General features: G+C 42.0%; 1 protein-coding gene across 1 annotated transcript in view; it reads left to right on the forward strand.

Annotated features, from left to right (window-relative positions):
* Window positions 1–2,645: 2,645 nt before the first annotated feature.
* LOC120047149 (thrombospondin type-1 domain-containing protein 7A-like) overlaps window positions 2,646–23,935 on the forward strand; it is a 69,053-nt gene continuing 47,763 nt past the window's right edge. Inside the window, exons 1-6 of the mRNA XM_038992683.1 lie at window positions 2,646–2,649; window positions 3,349–4,180; window positions 8,951–9,205; window positions 10,232–10,413; window positions 20,489–20,644; window positions 21,625–21,828. Coding sequence (XP_038848611.1) covers window positions 2,646–2,649; window positions 3,349–4,180; window positions 8,951–9,205; window positions 10,232–10,413; window positions 20,489–20,644; window positions 21,625–21,828 — 1,633 coding nt within the window. The remainder of the gene's footprint in view (window positions 2,650–3,348; window positions 4,181–8,950; window positions 9,206–10,231; window positions 10,414–20,488; window positions 20,645–21,624; window positions 21,829–23,935) is intronic.

A 23,935-nucleotide genomic window follows, 5' to 3' on the forward strand; every position in this document is an offset into this window, starting at 1 on the left:
GCTCATAATAACACCTGTCCAACCTGGTCCTGACAGTCTGTAGAATGACAGACATTTTGAGTGCTCTGAGACACCTGAACCAGAAGTAACGACAGGGATTTCTTGGCAATAGGACCACCACTTTAGCATCTGTCAGACAGCAAGGACAGCTCAAAATGATCCCTGACCTTGGCAGTAAGTAGTTCCTGTCTTAGATGGATCAATAACAAGCAAACACAACCAAGTGAACAGCTCTGTGTGACACCATCCTTAGTGAGGATGACCCTGTGGGAGCCAAAACATGTCTGTTCATTAATGAACACATTGGGACAGAGAGATCCGACTGACTATCCAACAGTTGGAATATTACACTTCTTACTCCAGCCTAATCTGTTGCTTACAGAGGGAGTATGTGCACTTGAGCCTACGGGAGATCTGTTAAGGCTCTTGGACATTGTGTGAAAATGTTAAAATCTCCCCCTGAGTTATATATTCAAGCATTAAGGCCTGAGGGGGTGTTGTATATGACCAGTGTACCAAGGCTAAGGGCTGTTCTTAAGCACAACGCCACACGGATTGCATGGATACAGCCCTTAGCCGGGGTACATTGGCAATATACCACAAACCTGAGGTGTCTTATTGCTATTATAAACTGGTTACCAACGTAATTAGAGCAGTAAAAATAAATGTTTTGTCATACCCGGGGTATATGGTCTGATATACCACAGCTTTCAGCCAATCAGCATTCAGGGCTTGAACCACCCAGTTTGTAATTTATAGTATACTATTCAGACTGTTGATATACTAAATGTTAGTTTTATATTTCATTCTTTCATCAAGCACAACACCATGACTCAGACCAACATGGATGATCTTATCGTACAATGATTGGGGATTAAAGAGCTGTTTCACATTTTTAACAGCATTCAATGAGAGGATGTCAGTTTGGCTTCCATGGCATGTAGCTACAGCTCCAAAATTAATGTGTTTCATGCCATACTGTCTTCATCATGGAGTGCCAACAACCTAATCACTGCTAAGATCCCACCACTCACACCATGTGTCTAACAAAACTTCAAAGTAAGCTCCTTTTGCTATTGGTGAAATCATTTTGCTAGGGTTTCATTTACTCAGGCAAACAGCATATAGGGATAAGCCTTGGGAATGCTTCAGATAGTTTACCCCCTGCCTCTTTTGTGCCGAATACCCCAGACACCCCATTTCAAAAGGCTATTAAATGAACCCCAATCTGATCGGTAGCTAACAGATGCCCAGACATCCCCTGAATCACAACTACAGTGGCAAGAAAAAGTATGTGAACCCTTTGGAAATACCTGGATTTCTGCATAAATTGGTCATACATTTTGATATGATCTTCATCTAGGTCACAACAATAGACAAATACAGTCTGCTTAATTAAACTAATAACACACAAACAATTATAGGTTTTCATGTCTCCATTGAACACACCGTGTAAACATTGACAGTGCAGGGTGGAAAAAGTATGTGAACCTTTGGATTTAATAACTGGTTGACCCTCCTTTGACAGCAATAACCTCAACCAAATGTTTTCTGTAGTTGCTGATCAGACCTGCACAATGGTCAGGAGGGATTTTGGACCATTCCTCTTTACAAAAAAACTCTTTCATTACAGCAATATTCTTGGGATATCTGGTGTGAACTGCTCTCTTGAGGTCATGCAACATCATCTCAATTGGGTTGAGGTCAGGACTCTGACTGTGCCACTCCAGAAGGCGTATTTTTTTCTGTTGAAGCCATTTTGTTGTTGATTTACTTCTGTGTTTTGGGTCGTTGTCCTGTTGCATCACTCAACTTCTGTTGAGCTTCAATTGGTGGACAGATAGCCTAACATTCTCCTGCAAAATGTGTCTTACCGTGGACTGATGAACATAAAGTATTTTAGAGATACTTTTGTAACCCTTTCCAGCTTTATGCAAGTTAACAACTCGGTCTTCTGAGCTCTCTTTTGTTCGAGGCATGGTTCACATCAGGCAATGCTTCTTGTGAATAGCAAACAAAAATGTTGTGAGTGTTTTTTATAGGGCAAGGCAGCTCTAACCAACATCTCCAATCTCGTCTCATTGATTGGACTCCAGGTTAGCTGACTCCTGACTCCAATTAGCTTTTGGAGAAGTTGTTAGCCTAGGGGTTCACACACGTTTTCCAACCTACTGTGAATGTTTAAATGATGTATTCAATATAGACAAGAAAAATACAATAATTTGTGTGTTATTAGTTTAAGCACACTATCTTGGTCTATTGTTGTGACTTAGATGAAGATCAGATCGAATTTGATGACCAATTTATGCAGAAATCCAGGTAATTCCAAAGGGTTCACATACTTTTTCTTGCCACTGTATATATGATGCATGTATAGTCTGACAACAGGGCATTGATCTTGTGTTGATATAGGGGGAAATAAAACAGCCGTGTGATGTACTTTGAGGCTTCTGTCGACATGCTGACACACTGATTGAAGCCAGTTCCTGCCAGCAAGATCAGTAGCTGAGCGAGGAGATGAGCCCACTAATAGGCTGTCATCTGAGACATTTGGGTCTGATAATTGCAGGAAATATTTCAGCCTGTTTCAGCCAGACTAGGGTTCTTCGTCCTCCACAGAGGGACAATCGGTTCAGGGGTGCAACATGGGTAAACACAAGGCCCCCTCACCCGGATACCACTCAGCCAGAGGCCATCATGTAACACAATCAATTGGCTGTAGATGGAAGGGGTTGGTCTGAGGTGAAGCTGTACATTAGTCTCCTCTTCTTTCTCGGTTGTCCTGTGCTGTCACTAGCATGTGGATAACAGCGGCAGAGCACAACATGGTCACGGATTAGGTTGAGCTGAATGACTCAATGAACAACACTGCTATTAAGCCGCAGATTTTTATTACTGTGATGAGGTTTGGTGTGGGGATCAAAGTCAGAGAAAGCTCTTGTGTTACGGCTGCAAAGGAGACTTCATTCAGAGTAAAACGTGGAGCTGAAAGAGGAGCTATAGTAGAATAGCTGATGCACTAATCTTTCAGTGCATGAATTGTAAATATGCTGTATGTCTCCGGGTATGAAGGCGCGGTCTGGGTTCTCTATGACATTATTGGTCTCCATCGATCCGTCCACTGCGCCTGCTGATGTGGGTTAATTCTACGTCCTGGTTGATATTTGTATGGTTTGCTTTTTCCAAAGGATCAATAAACTACCGCCCCTAAAATAATCAATTTGCCATCAATTGACATACTGTATAGCATACACTGTATCCACTTTACCATTTGATGTAAAAAATTAAAAAGCCAAATTCTTGCCTATTTCATAGTTATTTTAACGCTGTCTGTGTTGTGTTCCCAAGGGCCATGGGGCAGATGTATGGGCAGTGACTGTGGCCCAGGTGGCAGCCAGAGTCGGGCTGTGTGGTGTGCCCACGTGGACGGCTGGACCACCCTCCACACCAACTGTGACCAGTCCCAGCGGCCTTCCAACCAGCAGAACTGCTTCCGTGTGTGCGACTGGCACAAGGACCTTTACGACTGGAAACTCGGTGCCTGGAACCAGTGTGTGTCCGTGTCAGCAAGAACCTTTGGGGGCATGCGGCCATACGTATGCAATGGGGGTGAGGAGGGCATTCAGACCCGGGAGGTGGGCTGCATACTAAAGTCAGACGAATCTCTCGGAGACGACACCATCTGTGAGTACTTTGAGCCCAAGCCTCGACTAGAGCAGGCCTGCCTCATCCCCTGCCCTCAGGATTGTGTAGTGTCTGAATTCACCCCCTGGACATCCTGCTCAAAAACCTGTGGAACCGGCCTAAAGAACCGGGTGCGCAGTGTCCTGGTGCCTCCACTCTTCGGGGGTTCAGCCTGCCCAAACCTAACCGAATTCCAGACCTGTAAGCCAGGGTCTTGTAAGGGGCCTGAGGGGGTGTACAGCCTCAGGGTGGGGCCCTGGATGCCCTGTTCTCTCCCCATTTCCCGGCCGGTGCGGCAGGCCAAGCATAGGAAGGGTAAAGGGGGGGCCAGGGAGAGGCCTGGGGTCAAAGACCCTGATACTAGGGAGCTGATCCAGAAGAAACGGACCAGGAACCGGCTCAACAGGCAGGAGAGCCCCTTCTGGGACATCCAGGTGGGATACCAGAGTCGCACGGTGTCCTGTGCACACAGGAACGGGAGCACGGTGGGACTCAGGTAAGTGGCTCAGCGTCAGTATTTCAGGGTCTGGGGTAATACTAGTGCCTTAGTCTGTGTCTGTGTGCTGGTTTTCCTTTAAAATTGTACTTTTAGTCTAAATGGGCAAACCATGATATTTGGTTGGTCATAGGAAACCATGTGTTTTTGTCCTTTCAGAACTGTAATTCATCATAGTGAGTTATCTCTTGGCTCAATCTTAAAATAGGCACACACCTGCCACATGTCTAAACAGGCCTTTGCAAGGGGTTGTTTTTATCTTCTGCAGAACTGTAAGCACAGTATTATGTTGTGATGTGATGTACTGTACTGATGTACAGTGGATGACAGGTAGGGGAATGGTTATTTGTCTCTGCTTTGCTGTCAAAGCAATGGAGCACTCCCACTTTCTGGTGTCTACTTTCAACGGTGGAGATGACAACTCTATATTCACTGGTGCTCATTCCGTGACAGGGATTGAATCTTAGCCAGCACTTTGTAAAGCACTTTGAAAAGTCCTCTGTGATCTTCGACCGTAAAAGAGCAGGATGAGTTGCACAATGTACATCATTGTGTTGGTATTGTTACGTGTGCAGGTGAGGAAAGATAAAATCAAAAAGATTGATTACTAACAGTAATTTCAGTTCAACTAAAAAAAAGTACAGTCATTTATTTTTTAAATGCTGTTGACCAAATAGTTTTTATGATAATCTTTCTCATTAGGAGTATGGTTCAGGTTATCAATGATTCAGGTTCTTCGCATACTATATCTTATATACAGTAGACAAGACTGCATGCGTACCCTTCAAGTAAACTGACATTTCCTTGGGCCCTGTCTTGGCTTGAGGCAAGTCCCTAACCCTGTCTTGCCTTGAAGCTCTTTCTTTTGCATTGAATGATGTCTTTGTTTTATGCTGAGTGACAATAACTTCAAATGTCAGCACGGTATCTCTCATCTTAGAATCCATGAGGTCTTTCATCTCTAGCAAGGAGAGCTACAGTCTCCGTTACATAGCCTTATATCCACATTGTGTATGTGTTACATGCCACAGATGTGATCAATTATGTACTAAATCTATTCATTAATGCGCTGTTGGTGCCAACTTCTCAGCAGTGGCTGGGATCAAATATTTCAAAAGAACCGTGAAAACAAATCTTATGCCCTTAGGAAGGTAAATACTAATCTTTGACTTGTTTATTTCTGGTTCTGAAATATTCATCGTTGTTTTTGCCACTTCAGAAAAGTGGAACAAACTTCCCAGCAAACCAAAAATGTTTCTGTGAAAGTTCCCAGAACATTAGTTTGGTTGCGGCAATGTTCTCATAACACAAAAACTGTCCAGTTGCGATGATAATTATACAATGTTTGTATAAAACATTTGCCTGATGTTGCAAGAACATTCCCAGAATGTTGTGGCAGTATGTTCTAAAAACATTACTGGTACATTGTGTTATTACATTACCTGGAAACCTAATGAAAACATTTGGGGGAATGTTCTGTGGTGGTTGTAACAGATGTTGTGCACAACATTTTCATGAATGTTAAGAAAACATTCCAAGAATATTTCCTTTAAAACTTTTTCTGAATAAAATAAACATTTTGTTATCAAAAACATTCTTCGTATATTTTTGGGATGTCATCATCCGAATGTTAGATAAAACCCAACTGGAACTTAATGAGAATCTTAGCTAATGTTCTGGGAATGTTCCCGGTTTGCTGGGTTCTCTCTGAAGCGATATCCAATGAATCTAGGCAGTCGTCCTCCCGAACATCTTGCTGACTTCATTTCCCATTTTGTTTGATGTACATCTGTCATCGTTGGGCCACAGCTTTCTCTTGACTCATTAGACTTTGTTTTAGTCTGGTTGTAGAATAGTGGCTGGCTTTACATGTAATCAAATGAAAACAGCATGCATGTGTAGGCTATTTACTGTAGGTTCCAGCTTGCATGGTGGCCTCTGAGGTTTCCATTTACCACCAGAAGCACTTCTAGAAAGTATCACTTTACATCTTTTAGTTCATATTTGAGTCTCCCATATTTGAGTCTCCCATGCTTATGTTTCTCTTCACTGGCCTCACAGGCCTTCCAACCATTCCACTCTGTTTTCCAAACTGTGTTTTCATCAAGGCGCTAAAAAAGATGGTTAAAAGATTTCTCCCAGGGTTTCACATTCCCTGACCCACATAGTACCGCCTGTGTTGTAGGCTTCAATTGTACCACATGTTTCTGAGCCAAAGCCTCGTGTAATGAGCATGCTTGTGTTCAATGTGGATATTCTCCAGAAACCAAACTTTTTTGTGGAACTTCATGGAATTTCTTGTTGTTTGTTGTATAACCTTTATTGGTTTTAAAATGAGAGTTTGAGTGTTTTTTAAATATTATTACTCTCTTATTTCAAGTGAAATTGTTTGTCTGTCCCCGTTCTGTCTGACTGACGCAGATATAAAAAAAATGATGACTACTTTCAAGACTTCAAAACCCCCACAACAATGCAGAATATAATAAAAAGTTGACACAACAAAAACATCAAATACTGAAAGAGATCGAGTTGCCGTGAAAAGGGTCAATGGATGCTGTAAGGCTTTTTAAGCATGTGTGAAGCTTCATCTGAGTCAGGAAGCGAGCCATTATCCTCACTGAGTCACAAAACCTTTGTTTTAATTCCTGAATGTTTTTCACTGAGAAAGAACTCTACCTGCGTGCCTTGTTGGCAGCACAACGAATCTTTGTCGTGACGTCACACCTGCAGGCCCACCACATCAAACAATTCAAAGGTATCTTAATCTGTGGAGACAGAGGGGTTAAAAACACAACTCAGACTCTTTTTCAAGCGTTTTTCCAACCAGTTGCACTCGTTTCTAGCAGAAGTGTGAGAAGCTAGAGGTGAAGTGTGGCATCGGCGTAGTCTAAATTAGAGGGTTCTAAATGAAGAAGAGCTGTAATTAGCAGTAAAAGATCGTCAGCTGCAGCGCCTCAGGGGAAAGGCGATGCACACTGCGGTGCAAGGAACAGAAAATAGTCTGATTTAATTCCTAATCATTTGAAGGAGCTTAAAGAGGCAGCGTTTATTCATTAGCTCTAATTGCAAGTTGAATGATTACAGAGTGATGCTTTTTGGTGATTGATCAGTTGTGGTTACTATTCTGATGCTTTTGAGGCACAACCCTTCAGACTTTATGTATTGTATTGCATTACATGTACAAAACCCCTCGTCTCATGGTCCTTTGAGCCGGATTTGAACCAGCAACCAATTCACTACCTAAATGTGGGGGCTTCCCAGATTTTTTTCTGCATTGTTTATTAAGGTGTGATGATTCTGAATGAAGGGTTGAGTACTAGGGTTCAATGCCAGTCAGTTCCCTAAGGACTCTTGAATACAGCTTATTACAACATGCTTAGTATAATGTACATTACCGTTCAAAAGTTTGGGGTCACATAGAAATGTCCTTGTTTTGTCCATTAAAATAACATCAAATTGATCAGAAATACAGTGTAGACATTGTTCATGTTATAAATGACTATTGTAGCTGGAAATGGCTGATTTTGAATGGAATATCTACATACAGTAGGTGTACAGAGGCCCATTATCAGTAACCATCACTCCTGTGTTCCAATGGCACGTTGTGTTAGCTAATCCAAGTGTATCATTTTAAAAGGCTAATTGATCATTAGAAAACCCTTTTGAAATGATGTTAGGACATCTGCAAACTGTTGTTCTGATTAAAGAAGCAATACAACTGGCCTTCTTTAGACTAGTTGAGTATCTGGAGCATCAGAATTTGTGGGTTTGATTACAGGCTCAAAATGGCCTGAAACAAATAACTTTCTTCTGAAACTCGTCAGTCTAATCTTTTTCTGAGAAATGAAGGCTATTCCATGCGAGAAATTGTCAAGAAAGTGAAGATCTCGTACACCGCTGTGTACTACTCCCTTCACAGAACAGCGCAAACTGGCTCTAACCAGAATAGAAAGTGGAGTGGGAGGCCCCGGTGCACAACTGAGCAAGAGGACAAGTACATTAGAGTGTCTAGTTTGAGAAACAGATGCCTCACAAGTCCTCAACTTGCAGCTTCATTAAATAGTACCCACAAAACACCAGTCTCAACGTCAACACTGAAGAGGTGACTCCGGGATGCTGGCCTTCTAGGCAAAGTTCCTCTGTCCAGTGTCTGTGTTCTTTTGCCCATTTTAATATTTTATTTTTATTGGCCAGTCTGAGATATGGCTTTTTCTTTGCAACTCTGCCTAGAAGGCCAGCATCCCGGAGTCGCCTCTTCACTGTTGACGTTGAGACTGGTGTTTTTTTGCTTTTTTTTGCTTTTCTTTCAAAAACAAGGACATTTCTAAGTGACCCCAAACTTTTGAATGGTAGTGTACATTCTACTATAGTACAAGTATTAGTACATTATAGTACATGATAGTATTAGTATCATGTACTTACATCCAGCTCATTGATGGCTTCCCATTGTCTTCTGATAGGTAGTGGTGTCAATCCTACACAACCATCTATCTGACGTAAGACAATGCTCCTTGATGAGTGATACACTGCAATAGACAGGACAAAAACCACCATTCCACAAATTCAACCAACATACGTCAAATTCTACCTCAAAATTTACCTCAGCTGACTTCGAAACCCGCTGGCCACTTGTTCTAGGACCACCAACACACACAGGGCTCCCTCAGCACCAGCTTTCACATCCACTGTTGCAAATTGCAAGCAGATCGCAGACAGATCTCAGATTACTGACCTTGCCACTTCTGCTCTCGCGTTACCTCTGTGTTCCAGTCTTTGTCTGCCCTGGGACCTCCCTCTGACGGTCCAGTCCTGCATCCTTGCTAAGGACTGTAAGCTGAGCGAGTGGGCAGACTGGGGCCCCTGCTCCAAGGCCTGTCTAGACCCAGACCCTGAGTCCTCCAGGGGTCAACGCTCCAGGACCAGACGAGTGCACCAGTTCTCCGTGGGGGAGGGGGAGGACTGCCCACCGCTGGAGGAGACGGAGCCATGTGACCCCCAGGGGGATGGAGTACTGCCCTGCGCCACGTGAGTGTCACTTAGTGTCATGAGGATGTGTGGCTGTATGTGTGTGTAGTTTTACAGTAAATATATGGTAAGAAATATACTGAACATTTATGGAAGGACTAGAGCTTGAAAGTGGGTTAAGTCAATGTTGTATTAGTGGAATTTAAAATTATAAAATGTCGTGTCCAAATGTAATGATTTACAGAGTAGTATCAGTGTGTCGAAAAATACTACCGTACATAGTTCAGGAACCTGACGGGCCTCCAGGAAGTTTTCAACAAATTGGAACCACTTAGTGCACTAACTTTCCAAAGTCTACTGTATTCTCACTGACAGAGGTGATACATTCCTCCTGTTGATTTCCCATTAGCTACTTCATCTAGCTAATTTGCTCTCCTGGGTGTCCCGTCGGAGTTGGTTTGTGTGGGCCTGTGTGTGTGTGGTGGAGGAGAGAGCATATGGAAAAAGATTGGTGTGTTTGAGCTTTTGCCAGACACAGACTCAAATGGAGTCTATGACAATATTGTCTCTCCTGTAACCTGCCACGCAAACACACACACACACACACACACACACACACACACACACACACACACACACACACACACACACACACACACACACACACACACACACACACAGATTGGCCTTATTGACATCGTATCCCGTCTTTACACAATCATTCCAATAACACTTGAGCTTTCCTGTTCCGATTCTGCAAAATACTTCAAAACCACACCATCTATAAAACTATCAGTCGTGACATATCCTTTAAAATGTATTATTTTTATGACTAAAATGTATCTTTTCATATTACTCATGTGTTACATGGATTGGAAGCAATTAGCCAAACATGGAGCTGATAGATATTCAAGTTTGGCAGCTGCAGCCCCAGATACAGGTAGAACAGATCAACACACAATTGACAAATGTGTTTTTATAGCACAGACCAGGTCAGGGATTTCATTAGCTAAAGAAACCTCTGTCAGATTTTAAATGTGTTTTGACAGCATAACACCCACACACCCATCTCTGTCACTGTCACAGTTACACCTGGAGGACTACAGAGTGGAGCGACTGTAGAGTGGACTCGTTGCTAAGCCAACAGGACCGTCGGCGTAGCAACCAGACCGGCCTGTGTGGGGGAGGGCTCCAGAATCGAGAGGTGTACTGTGTCCAGGCCAACGCCGAACTACTGACCTACCTCAACAACCTCAAAGACAAAGATGGTAATGAGGCTTTTCTATATACACTGCTCAAAAAAATAAAGGGAACACTTAAACAACACAATGTAACTCCAAGTCAATCACACTTCTGTGAAATCAAACTGTCCACTTAGGAAGCAACACTGATTGACAATAAATTTCACATGCTGTTGTGCAAATGGAATAGACAAAAGGTGGAAATTATAGGCAATTAGCAAGACACCCCCAAAAAAGGAGTGATTCTGCAGGTGGTGATCACAGACCACTTCTCAGTTCCTATGCTTCCTGGCTGATGTTTTGGTCACTTTTGAATGCTGGCGGTGCTCTCACTCTAGTGGTAGCATGAGACGGAGTCTACAACCCACACAAGTGGCTCAGGTAGTGCAGTTCATCCAGGATGGCACATCAATGCGAGCTGTGGCAAAAAGGTTTGCTGTGTCTGTCAGCGTAGTGTCCAGAGCATGGAGGCGCTACCAGGAGACAGGCCAGTACATCAGGAGACGTGGAGGAGGCCGCAGGAGGGCAACAACCCAGCAGCAGGACCGCTACCTCCGCCTTTGTGCAAGGAGGTGCACTGCCAGCGCCCTGCAAAATGACCTCCAGCAGGCCACAAATGTGCATGTGTCTGCTCAAACGGTCAGAAACAGACTCCATGAGGGTGGTATGAGGGCCCGACGTCCACAGGTGGGGGTTGTGCTTACAGCCCAACACCGTGCAGGACGTTTGGCATTTGCCAGAGAACACCAAGATTGGCAAATTCGCCACTGGCGCCCTGTGCTCTTCACAGATGAAAGCAGGTTCACACTGAGCACATGAGCACATGTGACAGACGTGGCAGAGTCTGGAGACGCCGTGGAGAACGTTCTGCTGCCTGCAACATCCTCCAGCATGACCGGTTTGGCGATGGGTCAGTCATGGTGTGGGGTGGCATTTCTTTGTGGGGCCGCACAGCCCTCCATGTGCTCGCCAGAGGTAGCCTGACTGCCAATAGGTACCGAGATGAGATCCTCAGACCCCTTGTGAGACCATATGCTGACACATGCACATTTGTGGCCTGCTGGAGGTCATTTTGCAGGGCTCTGGCAGTGCACCTCCTTGCACAAAGACGGAGGTAGCGGTCCTGCTGCTGGGTTGTTGCCCTCCTACGGCCTCCACCACGTCTCCTGATGTACTGGCCTGTCTCCTGGTAGCACCTCCATGCTCTGGACACTACGCTGACAGACACAGCAAACCTTTTTGCCACAGCTCGCATTGATGTGCCATCCTGGATGAACTGCACTACCTGAGCCACTTGTGTGGATTGTAGACTCCGTCTCATGCTACCACTAGAGTGAGAGCACCGCCAGCATTCAAAAGTGACCAAAACATCAGCCAGGAAGCATAGGAACTGAGAAGTGGTCTGTGGTCACCACCTGCAGAATCACTCCTTTTTTGGGGGTGTCTTGCTAACTGCCTATAATTTCCACCTTTTGTCTATTCCATTTGCACAACAGCATGTGAAATTTATTGTCAATCAGTGTTGCTTCCTAAGTGGACAGTTTGATTTCACAGAAGTGTGATTGACTTGGAGTTACATTGTGTTGTTTAAGTGTTCCCTTTATTTTTTTGAGCAGTGTATATATAGCACTTTCTCATAACAAAGTCTTTCCTATATATAAGGGACAAACCAAAATGTACTGGGGGGGGGGGGGGGGCCTGGTCCAACTCAAGGTGTCGTAAAAAAATATGCACCCCCCTCCCCAGCGTAAAAAATATTTTCACCTGACCCACATTAAAATAAATGGAACACCCTCCCCTCTCGTAGAATGAACTAAATATCATGTTTACAACCCTGTGTTTATAAACATGGATATCGACTTCAGCATACTTTTGTTTCACAGTCGATGGGCCAAAAGGTTGGGGGTTTGCCGACCACCCCAGACGAGCCATATTTCTAATTATATAAAACATGTGCAAAGAGTTTTCCACTAACAGCTTTCTGTGCCAGTGCACCACCACGACCAATAAACAAAGCATACCGACTTCTGGCACTTCCATATCATGGTTTGTGTTTTCAACACCACAATAAATAGACTATGTCAATCTCCACAAACAGAAAATACTTCCCCCCCTACCTTGTAGGCCTACCCAGTAAAGAAGGCTTGACAATCTCTGAATGACATTCAACTTTTTGGTGTTTTGTAACAGATGACTCTTTCCGTTCATCAATTGGTCGCTGCACAGTTTGAATTGATATATAGATTTTATTTGTCAGTAAAAAAATAATATATATATATATACACAAAGATTTTTTAAATAAGTCTGGGACTTATTTCCATTGTGGTCCCTATTTTCTACATATACAATTACATAGATACAGACACATTACAGAGATAGAGACGAAAAACTCCTCAACCTCCAGATGAGTATGAGGGAGGAGTTTAAGTACAATTCGTACCAGCTTGTTTGGCTAGTAGTGTATTCTTTAGATGTTTAGGGCTGCTGGTGAACCGTGAGGTGCAGGCATAATCAAAGCCACACGGGACTAGCGCACTAGCTAGGTTTCCATCCAATTGGTGACAGATTTTTCTGCCAATATTCTAAAATCTTCATGAAAACAATATGCCATTTCAGAGTTTTCTTTAGGAAACAACATGACAGGTGAGATCTTAATTTACTGGACATTTAAGAAATGTACAAGGCATCCATATGCATCCAGCTCCATCAATAAACAAGAGATATTGGCCCAATGAGCCACATTTGCGTGTCCTTAAACAGCCTATAACAAATTACAAAAACACTATTCCTTATGTTTTGATGTGTATCATATGTAAAACTTTATAGCCTATTTTTTTTATTGGTTTTTAGGCTACTTTCCTAAAACAATAATTGTCCACCTCACGGTTCAGCTGTCAGAAATGTGAGCACTACATGTATCAGGGCATTGCATGCATAGGCCTATGGGCTTAGGTGTCCACTGTGCGATATTAACATTTTAATAAATACATATAGCCTATATAAAGGCAGAGAAGCTTAGACCTAACCCTAGAGCGATAGAGAGAGATATGCCAGTGGCATGCTACGACACCTACATGCATTTCTTTATGTCAGATGGCTACTGCGTCTGCAATACAGATATAGAATGCAGGAGGGTAATTTGTTCATTTTCAATCTGAATATTTTGTATAAAGATAAGCATTATATTGTTAGATTATAGAAGTAACTCTGGTAGGCCTGAAACAAGTCTTCCTCACCTCAAGTTCAACTGTCAGAGTCCGATTGGAGCGCATTGCCTTAACATCATAGGCCTTCAGTAGCTAAAGATAAATAATAGCCACACCATAACAAAGCTTCACAAATGTTTCAACATTTTATTAGGGTAATGTCAAAAGTAAGTCAAGTCATTGTTTATAGGGAAAATACAAGCAGAAGAGCGAATGTAAATCAGGGAAAAACACACTGACCTTCCCTGTGCCCAATAAAAAAACACACACCCTTCCCCCGTTTTGGACCATGCCTCCCCCAAGTAAATTTTGATCTGTCCCTAACACGTTCCTATAACAAAGTCTTTCCTATGTAAAACTGTCCCAATACCAAAACACGGATGCATATCTGATGGTGTTATGTTCATAAACCATCCAGCCATCTCATGTGTAATAATCAACATCAAAGAAGACTTTGCTATAACATGACAAATGTAGTCCCACATCTGATATTGTTGCATGTCTCAAGTCTGCAAAGGTTGTACAAAACAGTCCCAAATATTTCACAACAACAAAGACAAAATTGTTACATGTTGGCACACCAAACTATTTCAGCATCAGAGACACGTCATTGTCTTGTGTCAAACAAATTCAGTAACACATATTGTCATGTACAGTATTCACAGTTCCATACCTTGTGTCCATTCCGACATTTCCTAACAACAGCAGTATCTGAATAACACCATTAAAAACACGCTTTGTGCTCTACAATTAGTGTAGCCATTACAGAATTACCATAGCAACTCTTGAACACTGCATACTACAGGGAGAGGCAACAAGGGAAGTGGGGCTGCATTCATAACATAACCTGGTTTGTGCATCGTCAACTGTCCTGGTGTGACTCTTAAGCCTTAGAGAAGTGAGAACACTCCGGCTTCGACACTCAGACCCGTCAAGCCCAGTTTAAGTCAATGCTGCACTGGTAATTATATTAGCAAGGATTCTAAGGCTAAGCACCACCAGTGGAGATGGTGTGAGACAAACAAAAAGCATTTCCATTACGCGAGAAGCACAATTATTATATCAGGAGGTGTTCCTGTCGCTGGAACGGTAATTGTTGGTGGAGTGATAATTTTATTCAGACAGTATTTTTAGTGCACAGGAGAAAGTGCTAACTTGAGCTTGAAGGGGGCAATCTGCAGTTCAAACAACAACAAAGTGTCCACCCCGTCACTGATTTGGTAAACAGCTGAGGGATGGGGCTGGAGAAATGTAATCACTTTCAAATTCGATGCAAGGACTACAATAGCTTTAGTTTCAACCATGTTTTGAGGCTATACAGTGTTTTTTTTTTTTTTTTTTTTTACAATTACAGTCTTTACAAACAATGAAGTAAAACAAGTTTATATTTTCGGGTTCTCATGGGGTAAACAGTTCATGAGGCATTTCTAAGTTATATTCTTCAAGGATCAATGTGTATATATTATTCATTTAAAAGTCCAAAAACCTATGTAGAAATCACATATTGCCCGTTTAAGTATGATGAAGATCTCTCCTGTTGTGACCGATACACCACAAGACACAAACACACACACAAACTCTGTGTGTCATATCATACACAGTACAAACAGCAGTGACATCTAAAGTGCCTTCAGCAATATATTTACACCCCTTGACTTTTTTCACATTTTGTTGGGTTATAAAGTGTGATTAAAATTGATGTAAGTGTATTTTTTTGTCAGCTATCTCCACGAAATACTCTAATGTCAAAGTGGCAGAAAAATTATACATATTTTTTAAATGTAATGGAAAATAAAGCACTAATATGTCTTGATTAGATAAGTATTCAATACATGTTAGAATCACCTTTGGCAGCAATTACAGCTGTGAGTCTTTCTGAGTAAGTAGCTAAGAGCTTTGTACACCTGGATTGTACAATATTTGCCCATTATTCTTTTTTAAATGATTTACTCTCTGTCAAGTTGGTTGTTGATCATTGCTAGACAGCCATTCTTAAGTGTTGCCATAGATTTTCAAGCCGATTTAAATCAAAACTATAACTAGGCCACGCAAGAACATTCAATGTTGTCTTGGTAAGCAACTTCAGTGTAGATTTGGCCTTGTGTTTTAGGTAGTTGTCCAGCGGATAGGTGACTTTGTCTCCCAGTGTCTGTTGGACAGCAGACTGAACTAACTTTTCCTGCAGGTTTTTGCCTGTGTTTAGCTCTATTTAGTTTATTTTTATCCCCAACAAAAACTCCCTAGTCTTTGCCAATGCCAATCATACCCATAACATGATGCAGCCACCACCATGCTTGAAAATATGAAGAGTGGTACTCAGTGGTGTGTTGTGTTGGATTTGCCTCAAACATAACGCTTTGTATTCAGGACAAAAAGTTATTACTTTAGTGCCTTATTGGAAACAGGATGCATGTTTTGGAATATTTGTATTCTGTACAGGCTTCCTTCTTTTCACTCTGTCATTTATGTTAGTATTTTGGAGTAACTGCAATTTTGTTGATCCCTCCTCAGTTTTCTCCTATCACAGCTATTAAACTCTTTAACGGTTTTAAAATCACCATTGGCCTCATGGTGAAATCCCTAAGCGGTTTCCTTCCTCGCCGGCAACTGAGTTTGGAAAGGTGCCGGCATCTTTGTAGTGACTGGGTGTATTGATACACCATCCAAAGTGTGATTAATAACTGCATCATGCTTCTTTGCGAAATTTGGAAAACCTCCCTTGTCTTTGTGGTTGAATCTGTGCTTGAAATTCACTGCTCAACTGAGTGACCTTGCAGATAACTGCATGTGTGAAGAACAGAGATGAGATAGTCATTAAAAAATCTGTTTAAACACTATTATTGCAGTCCATGCAACTTATTATGTGACTTGTTAAGCAAACTTTTACTCCTGAACTGAGTTAGGCTTTCCGTGACAAAGGGGTTGGAGACTTATTGACTCAAGACATTTCAGCTTTACATTTTGAATTAATATATTAACATTTCTAAAAACACGGTTCCACTTTGACGTTATGGGGTATTGTGTGTAGATCAGTGACACAAAATCCCAATTTAATCAATCTTCAATTCAGGCTGTCACACAACAACATTTGGAAAAAGTCAAGGGGTGTGAATACTTTCTGAATAAATGTTTGTCTATACTCTGTCGCTACTGTTATATGTCTTTATGTCAATTTGGGCTTCTTTGCATTGACAACAGTTTCTCTCTCTTTCTATACTGAAACCACATAATTTCCTCGTGCATGTTGACAAACACATTGCTTTAGTATGCAGTTAAAGATTGACTGACATTAAAGGAGAATGTACTAACGATTTGGTTGAAATGTATGTGTATGTTTGTGTTCCCACGTGTGTGTGTGTGCGTGCGTTGTGTGCGTGCACGTGCATGCGTTCCCGTGTGTGTCCGTCTGAGTGTGTGTGCATGTGTGTGTGTGGGAGTTAGAAGGGAGAGTGTTCTTATCTTCCTGGCGCAGGATTCCTCTTCCCCCATCAGGGGGGTAATCTCCCCAGCTGCCACATAGATAGAGACAGACACAGGCAGACAGTGCCTCAATGAAGTCTGCAGCAACCACCATTGCATGCATTAACTAAATCACCACGCTCTTAGAAGAACACATCCTTAAGCATAGGTCCAGGATCACCTTACCCTCCCTAAATCCAAACCTTAACCATTCTAGAGGGGAAAATCCAAAACTGACTGTTGATCAGTTTCTAGGGGTAACTAGACTGATCTTATTAGAGCACCTTCAATCTACATTTTTAAAGATCGACAAGCTTTAAAAATGTTTGCAGCGCTTCCCATCCTTATTTTTTCTACAAGCCTCATTCTCATATTGGAAAACGGCTAGACTCCTGTAATAGCACTTAATGTATCCCTCAACTTCCAAAACCCTCTCCCTTTCCAGTGACTGTGTTGCTAATAGTTGTATCTCCCTGTGCCCGCAGAGGGTCAGACCTCAAACCAGCAGAAGCCTAGTGTTCCCCCTCTTCTATCCATCAGCTTTGAAGTTACAGGTAGGTGCTTTAGACCAATCCGAACCTCCTCTCTCTGCCTTGTAGGTGCTTTAGACCAATCCGAACCTCCCCTCTCTGCCTTGTAGGTGCTTTACACCAATCCGAACCTCCTCTCTCTGCATTCTTCTCCTCCTTGCTGCTTCTGTCTTCTACTTTTTCCCTTTCCATTCCTGATAATGTGTCTCAGTTGCAGTATGTACTGTATGCATGCATTTCTGTTTTGACGGATGATACTATGGCGGTGTTTTGATAGGTTGGCCTCTCCGCAGATTTTGCGTCTCAAGTGGTGTCGTTTTCTGAAACCCCAACATGTGTTTTCAACTAAGTTTGAGCATAAACGCTTTCAAGAAGTGGTATGGAAAAAGGACAACAAAGTATTTGCCTGGCACGTCGGGACGAATTTTTAAGCTTTTGCGGGAATGGTGAAATAACTCAGTGTTGTTTTTCCAAATGGAATATGCAAAGCATCTGTGAGATGTTTTTCCTCCTGTTTTTCTACTCTGGCACACAATAAGCAGCACTGACATTAGTGGCACTAGGGGACATTTGCCATTGTAGTTTCAATGCAATGCAGGAAATACAAGCACGTTGTATGAGTCGTGTAATGAAGATGCTGAGTTTTTCTTTATCACAATCACCACTAATCTATTGGTCGACAATTTCTATTCAGAATGGATTGATGTACTTAGATTTAAGTCTGTTCTACACACTAATAATACAAGGATTATCAGGCTTACCAAATGCAGTATTTGACTATTTGTGAGGGAACAATGCCTTTTGCGTATCAATTTCAAGGCTGCGCTTGCTTTTCGCTGTACGTTCGGTAGAATTATTTTTCAGCTCTCTTGACTTGATAAGACTTGAAGCGCTGAATGTATTGTTGGAGCTGTCAGAGTTAGGGAGAGAGACATTCGAGGACATCTTGATCTTCACCTCCGGCTTAGTGAGAAAGTGTGTTTGTGTACAAGTGTAATTGATTGAAAGTGTTGCAACCGTTGATGCAGTGTTGGGATCATAGATTGAGTGTCTGTACGTGTATGTGCATATTTACAGGTGTATGTGTCTACATGTGTGCGTACGTGCATTTGTGCATGTGTGTGTGTACGTCTGTTTGTGTCCACATGTGTGCCCACGTGCCTCTGCACATTGCATCTGTGCGCGTGTGTGTTCATATGCGGTGGCAGAGAGGTGTCAATTAGACAGTGAGGCCAATGGTAGTGGATTTTGCTTTGGACAATCTGTCAGGTGATCAAGAGCCTTGGTTGCATCAACCAGAACATCCAGCGCTTTGCTGCGTTCCAAAACAGCTTTGATGTGACAGACACACAAAACCACCCACCAAACGTTCCACTCCAACTCCAAACAAACCCATTTATTCAAGTGCATTTAAGAAACATCCAGAAAATGGTGTCTCACAGTCGGCTTCACTTATTCTCCTGCCGAGAAAAACAACCTCTCTTTTGTTCCTTTGCGTGAAGTGAAGTTCCTCTGCGGGTATATACGCATTGTGTGTACAGCTTCTAAATCTGAAGCGCTTACAACAGGGGAATCATAGCACTGGATTATTCTTCAGAGAATATGTCTGAGAGGAGACAATGCAGCTCTCTCACACCTTCGGTACAGCCTTCATGTGTCTTCAGTGAGAGCATAATGCCGTGCTTCATGTTGTTTCAACTGTTAGATAGCACTGAAAGGTTCATTAGAGTTCATTTATCACCCTGAAATGCTAACGGTATGCTAGCAGTGGGGCGATTATAACAAAAGGAAATTGGAAGGAATATGGCAGCACTTCACACACTAGACCTCTACTGTGGGTTTCATGTGCTCTCTTCTGGGACCTTATGTACCGTGCAGGCGTGCTTAAAAGGAAAAGCCAATGTTTTGCATTTTGTTGGCATTTTCCTCTGCATTGTCATAACCAAGCACACTAGTAAACATTCTGCATGAAGACAAGTACGGGATGAGATATTGGTATGTACACTCCCCAAAGTATTTGTTTGGACAGTGAAGCTAAAACGTTTAATTTGGCTCCATGCTCCAGCATTTTGGATTTGAGATCAAATGTTTCATACAGAATGTCACTTTTTGTTTGAGGGTATTTCCATACATATCTGTTTTACCGTTAAGAAATTAAAAATACTTTTATGTATCTAGTCTCCCCATTTGAAGGTGTCAAGTATTTGAACAAATTCACTTATGTGTAGTAAAAATATATATATATATTTCTAGCATGCAGTAATTACATCAAGCTTTTGCAGTTTGTTTTGGTTGTGTCTCAGATTATGTTGTGCCCAATAGAAATGAATGATAAATAATGTATCTTTATCTTTAACTCTGCATTGTTGGAAAAGGCCTCGTTATTCTTCTGTTAGTCTACACCTGTTGTTTATGAAGCATTCAACAAATACAAATTTATTTGATTTAATGTGTACCCTGATTACGGATAATCACGAACAATGACGAGTGAGAAAGTTACAGAGGCGTAAATATCATACCCCCCCAAAAATGCTAATGGTGAGAGGTTAGCATGTCTTGGGGGTATGATATGTGTGCCTTCTGTAACTTTGTCACTCAAATGGGGGGACTACATACATTTCATATGAGGCGACTGTACAGAATGGCACCTTTATTTTGAGGCTATTTTAATTTGTATGAAAATGAAAATACCCTCAAATTAAAGGTGACATTCTGTACTGTCGCCTCATATGAAACATTTTTAAAAATCTCAAATCCAAAATGATGGAGTATAGAGCCAAATTTAATGTTTTAGCTTCACTGTACAAATAAATACATAGGGGTGTGTACATATATTTCTGAGTATATCAGTATATTTCTGACTATAATGTAAGTATATTTGAATGTACCTTATTTCCATGTCCCAAGCGTCCCGTCCTGTGGACAGCAAGCTATGTGGGGGTCCCGTCCCCAACACGTCCCAGCTGTGTCACATCCTCTGTCCCATCGAGTGTGAAGTGTCCCCATGGGGGGCCTGGGGACCCTGCACCTATGAGAACTGTGACGTCCAAGAAGGGAAGAAAGGTGTGTGGATAAGACTTCGGGTGGGACTATCGTATGCCAATCACACTTTATTTGGATAGTCCCATGTAGATGATCTACGGATGGTCGTATTATTAACAAACTCTCTGTTGATAAACAAATGCTTGCTACGGTTAGGGTTAGGATTAGGTTTAGAATAAGGGTTCCGTAAAAGTTAAGTTCAGGGTTAGGATACGGGTTAAGGTTAGGGCCAGGGTTACTATCCACTGATAGATAGTTGAAATGTTGTTGAGAGTTATTGAACACCTATAAACCATCTACTTGGGACTATCCAAATGAAGTGTTGCCTGTATGTCAGCTACAAGGCCTTAATGGGTACGGGTTGGAATGTTCCAGGTGACTGTGGATACATTTGATGTCGTAATGCTAGCATCATGCTTTCAGAACACACATGTGGTATTATGTTTTTTAATATACATTGTATGTTCCTCTTATCAAACTAATGTCAACTGCCATACCACTGTTATGAAGCATAAACAGTTGAAAAATAGTTAAGTGTTAACTTGCCATACGGTATGTCATATGATTGTTATATGATTAGTATTTGCCATCAGGTATGCATGGTGTTATGGAATTTACAGAACATGGCGTTGTTTCAGAAGATTATACAGTAATTATCTGTGCATATATAGTAGTTGGTGTTATTGTAGCCATTGTAAGGTCCTCTTGAATAAACATATTCTGGTATAAAGGTAGTATCTAACATCTGTGGGTGGTCCAACACCCACAGATGGTAAAGTGCCAACAATTAACTGGGCAATTATTTGCTTGCACTTGTACACTAATCCTAATCTTATCATAGTAGCATATCCTATTATTCCATTTCGAGAGAGCTGTTGAAGAGATCAATTCCAAAGGAGGACAATTAGGCATATTATGTATTTTTTCAGCGTTTTTATATATTTTTTCATATGGTTTTATGTATTTTTCATTCTATATTTTTGTATTTTTCCCTTCGGCAGGTTTTAAACTGAGGAAACGGGAGATCAGCAATGAGCCAACAGGTGGACCAGGGAACTGTCCTCACCTGGTGGAGGCTGTCCCATGTGACGAACCCAGCTGCTGGGACTGGCGCCTGGTCAGACTGGATGAGTGTATCCCCGACGGGGAGCTGCCGTGTGGCCCCGGGGCACAGATACCTCAGGTCCAGTGTGTCAACAGCACTGGTGAGGAAAATCATAGTAATAACCAATTATCGGAAAAAGATTATTCAATTGGATTTTTCCCTCGTTAATTCCATTAAACTTAGTCTCCATAATCGTTGCTGTGTGATTGTAGATAAAGCTCTGTGATTGCAGTCTATAGGTTTATTGATTCGGTTAATGCACATTATAGAGTCCTTTATTTTCAGTGGACGTTTGCTTGACTAATTAATGTAGAAGACTGCCAACAGGCAAAACTGATTGAAATGGCGTCGTTGCAGACAGAAACTGGTTGAAATGTTGTCATTAAGAAGTTATTTCAACCAGTATTGCCTGCTAAGCTAGCATAGTACAATAAAACTGTACTATAGTATTCTGACTTATTATTATGCTCAGAATTCACCACATTGTTAGCTCAGCTCCCTGATCCCCCCAAGAGTAGCCCACCACTTCCAGATTAAATATTTACATTTGTGATGAATAAAGGTGTCCGCATGCTTCCCAGCCGAAACAGTTCGTAGAAGATTGTGCATACAGTGCATTCAGCAAAAAACCCTCACCGAAGTCCAAAATAAACAAAAACGTCATAAAATGTCGTCATAATATACAGTGCATTCAGAAAATATTCAGACCCTTTGATTTCAAATTGATTAAATAATCTCAAATTGATTAAATAAAAATGTGTCCTCATCAATCTACAACAATACCCCATAATGACAAAGTGAAGTTTTCAAATTTCTTAAAAATAAAAAACAAAAATACCTTATTTACATAAGTATTCAGACCCTTTGCTATGAGACTCGAAATTGAGCTCAGTTGCATCCTGTTTCCATTGATTAACCTTGTGATGTTTCTACAACTTGATTGGAGTCCACCTGTGGAAAATTCAATTGAATGGACATGATTTGGAAAGGCACACACCTGTCTATATAAGGTCCCGCAGTTGACAGTGCATGTCAGAGCAAAAACCAAGCCATGAGGTCAAAGGAATTGTCCGTAGAGCTCCGAGACAGGATTGTGTCGCAGCACAGATCTGGATCTGGGGAAGGGTACCAAAAAATGTCTGCAGCATTGAAGGTCAGTCAAGAACACAGTGGCCTCTGAACACAGTGGCCTCTGTCATTCTTAAATGGAAGAAGTTTGGAACCACCAAGACTCTTCCTAGAGCTGTCCGCCTGGCCAAACTGAGCAATTGAGGATGAAGTGCCTTTGTGAGGGAGGTGACCAAGAACCTGATGGTTGGTCTGACAGAGCTCTAGAGTTCCTCTGTGGAGATGGGAGGACCTTCCAGATGGACAACCATCTCTGCAGCACCCCACCAATCAGACCTTTATGGTAGAGTGGCCAGATGGAAGCTACTCCTCAGTAAAAGGCACATGACATCTTGCTTGGAGTTTGCCAAAAGGCTCCTAAAGACACTCAGACCATGAGAAACAAGATTCTCTGTCTGATGAAAACAAGATTCAACTTTTTGGCCTGAATGCCATGTCTGGAGGAAACTTGGCACCATCCCTACGGTGAAGCATGGTGGTGGAATTATCATGCTGTGGGGATGTTTTTCAGTGGCAGGGACTGGGAGACAAATCAGAATCGAGGGAAAGACGAACGGAGCAAGGTAGAGAGAGATCCTTGATGAAAACCTGCTCCAGAGCGCTCAGGACCTCAGACTGGGGCGAAGGTTCCTAAGCACACAGCCAAGACAATGCAAGAGTGGCATCGGGACAAGTCTCTGAATGTCCTCAAGTGGCCCAGCCAGAGCCAAGACTTGAACCCGATCGAACATATCTGCAGAGACCTAAAAATAGCTGTGCATCAATGCTCCCCAAGCAACCTGACAGAGCTTGAGAGGATCTGCAGAGAAGAATGGGAGAAACTCCCCAAATACATGTGTGCCAAAATTGTAGCGTCATACCCAAGAAGACTCGAGGCTGTAATCGCTTCCAAAGGTACTTCAACAAAGTAAATACTTATATAAATGTGATATTTCATGAATTTTTTTATGTACATTTGCAAAAATAAAACATTTACTGTTTTTGCTTTGTCGTTATGGGTTATTGTGTGTAGATTGATGAGTGCAAAAAAAAATATTTAATACATTTTAGAATAAGGCTGTAACGTAACAAAATGTGGA

This window comes from Salvelinus namaycush, chromosome 5, assembly GCF_016432855.1.
Source record: "Salvelinus namaycush isolate Seneca chromosome 5, SaNama_1.0, whole genome shotgun sequence".
Lineage (NCBI taxonomy): Eukaryota > Metazoa > Chordata > Actinopteri > Salmoniformes > Salmonidae > Salvelinus > Salvelinus namaycush.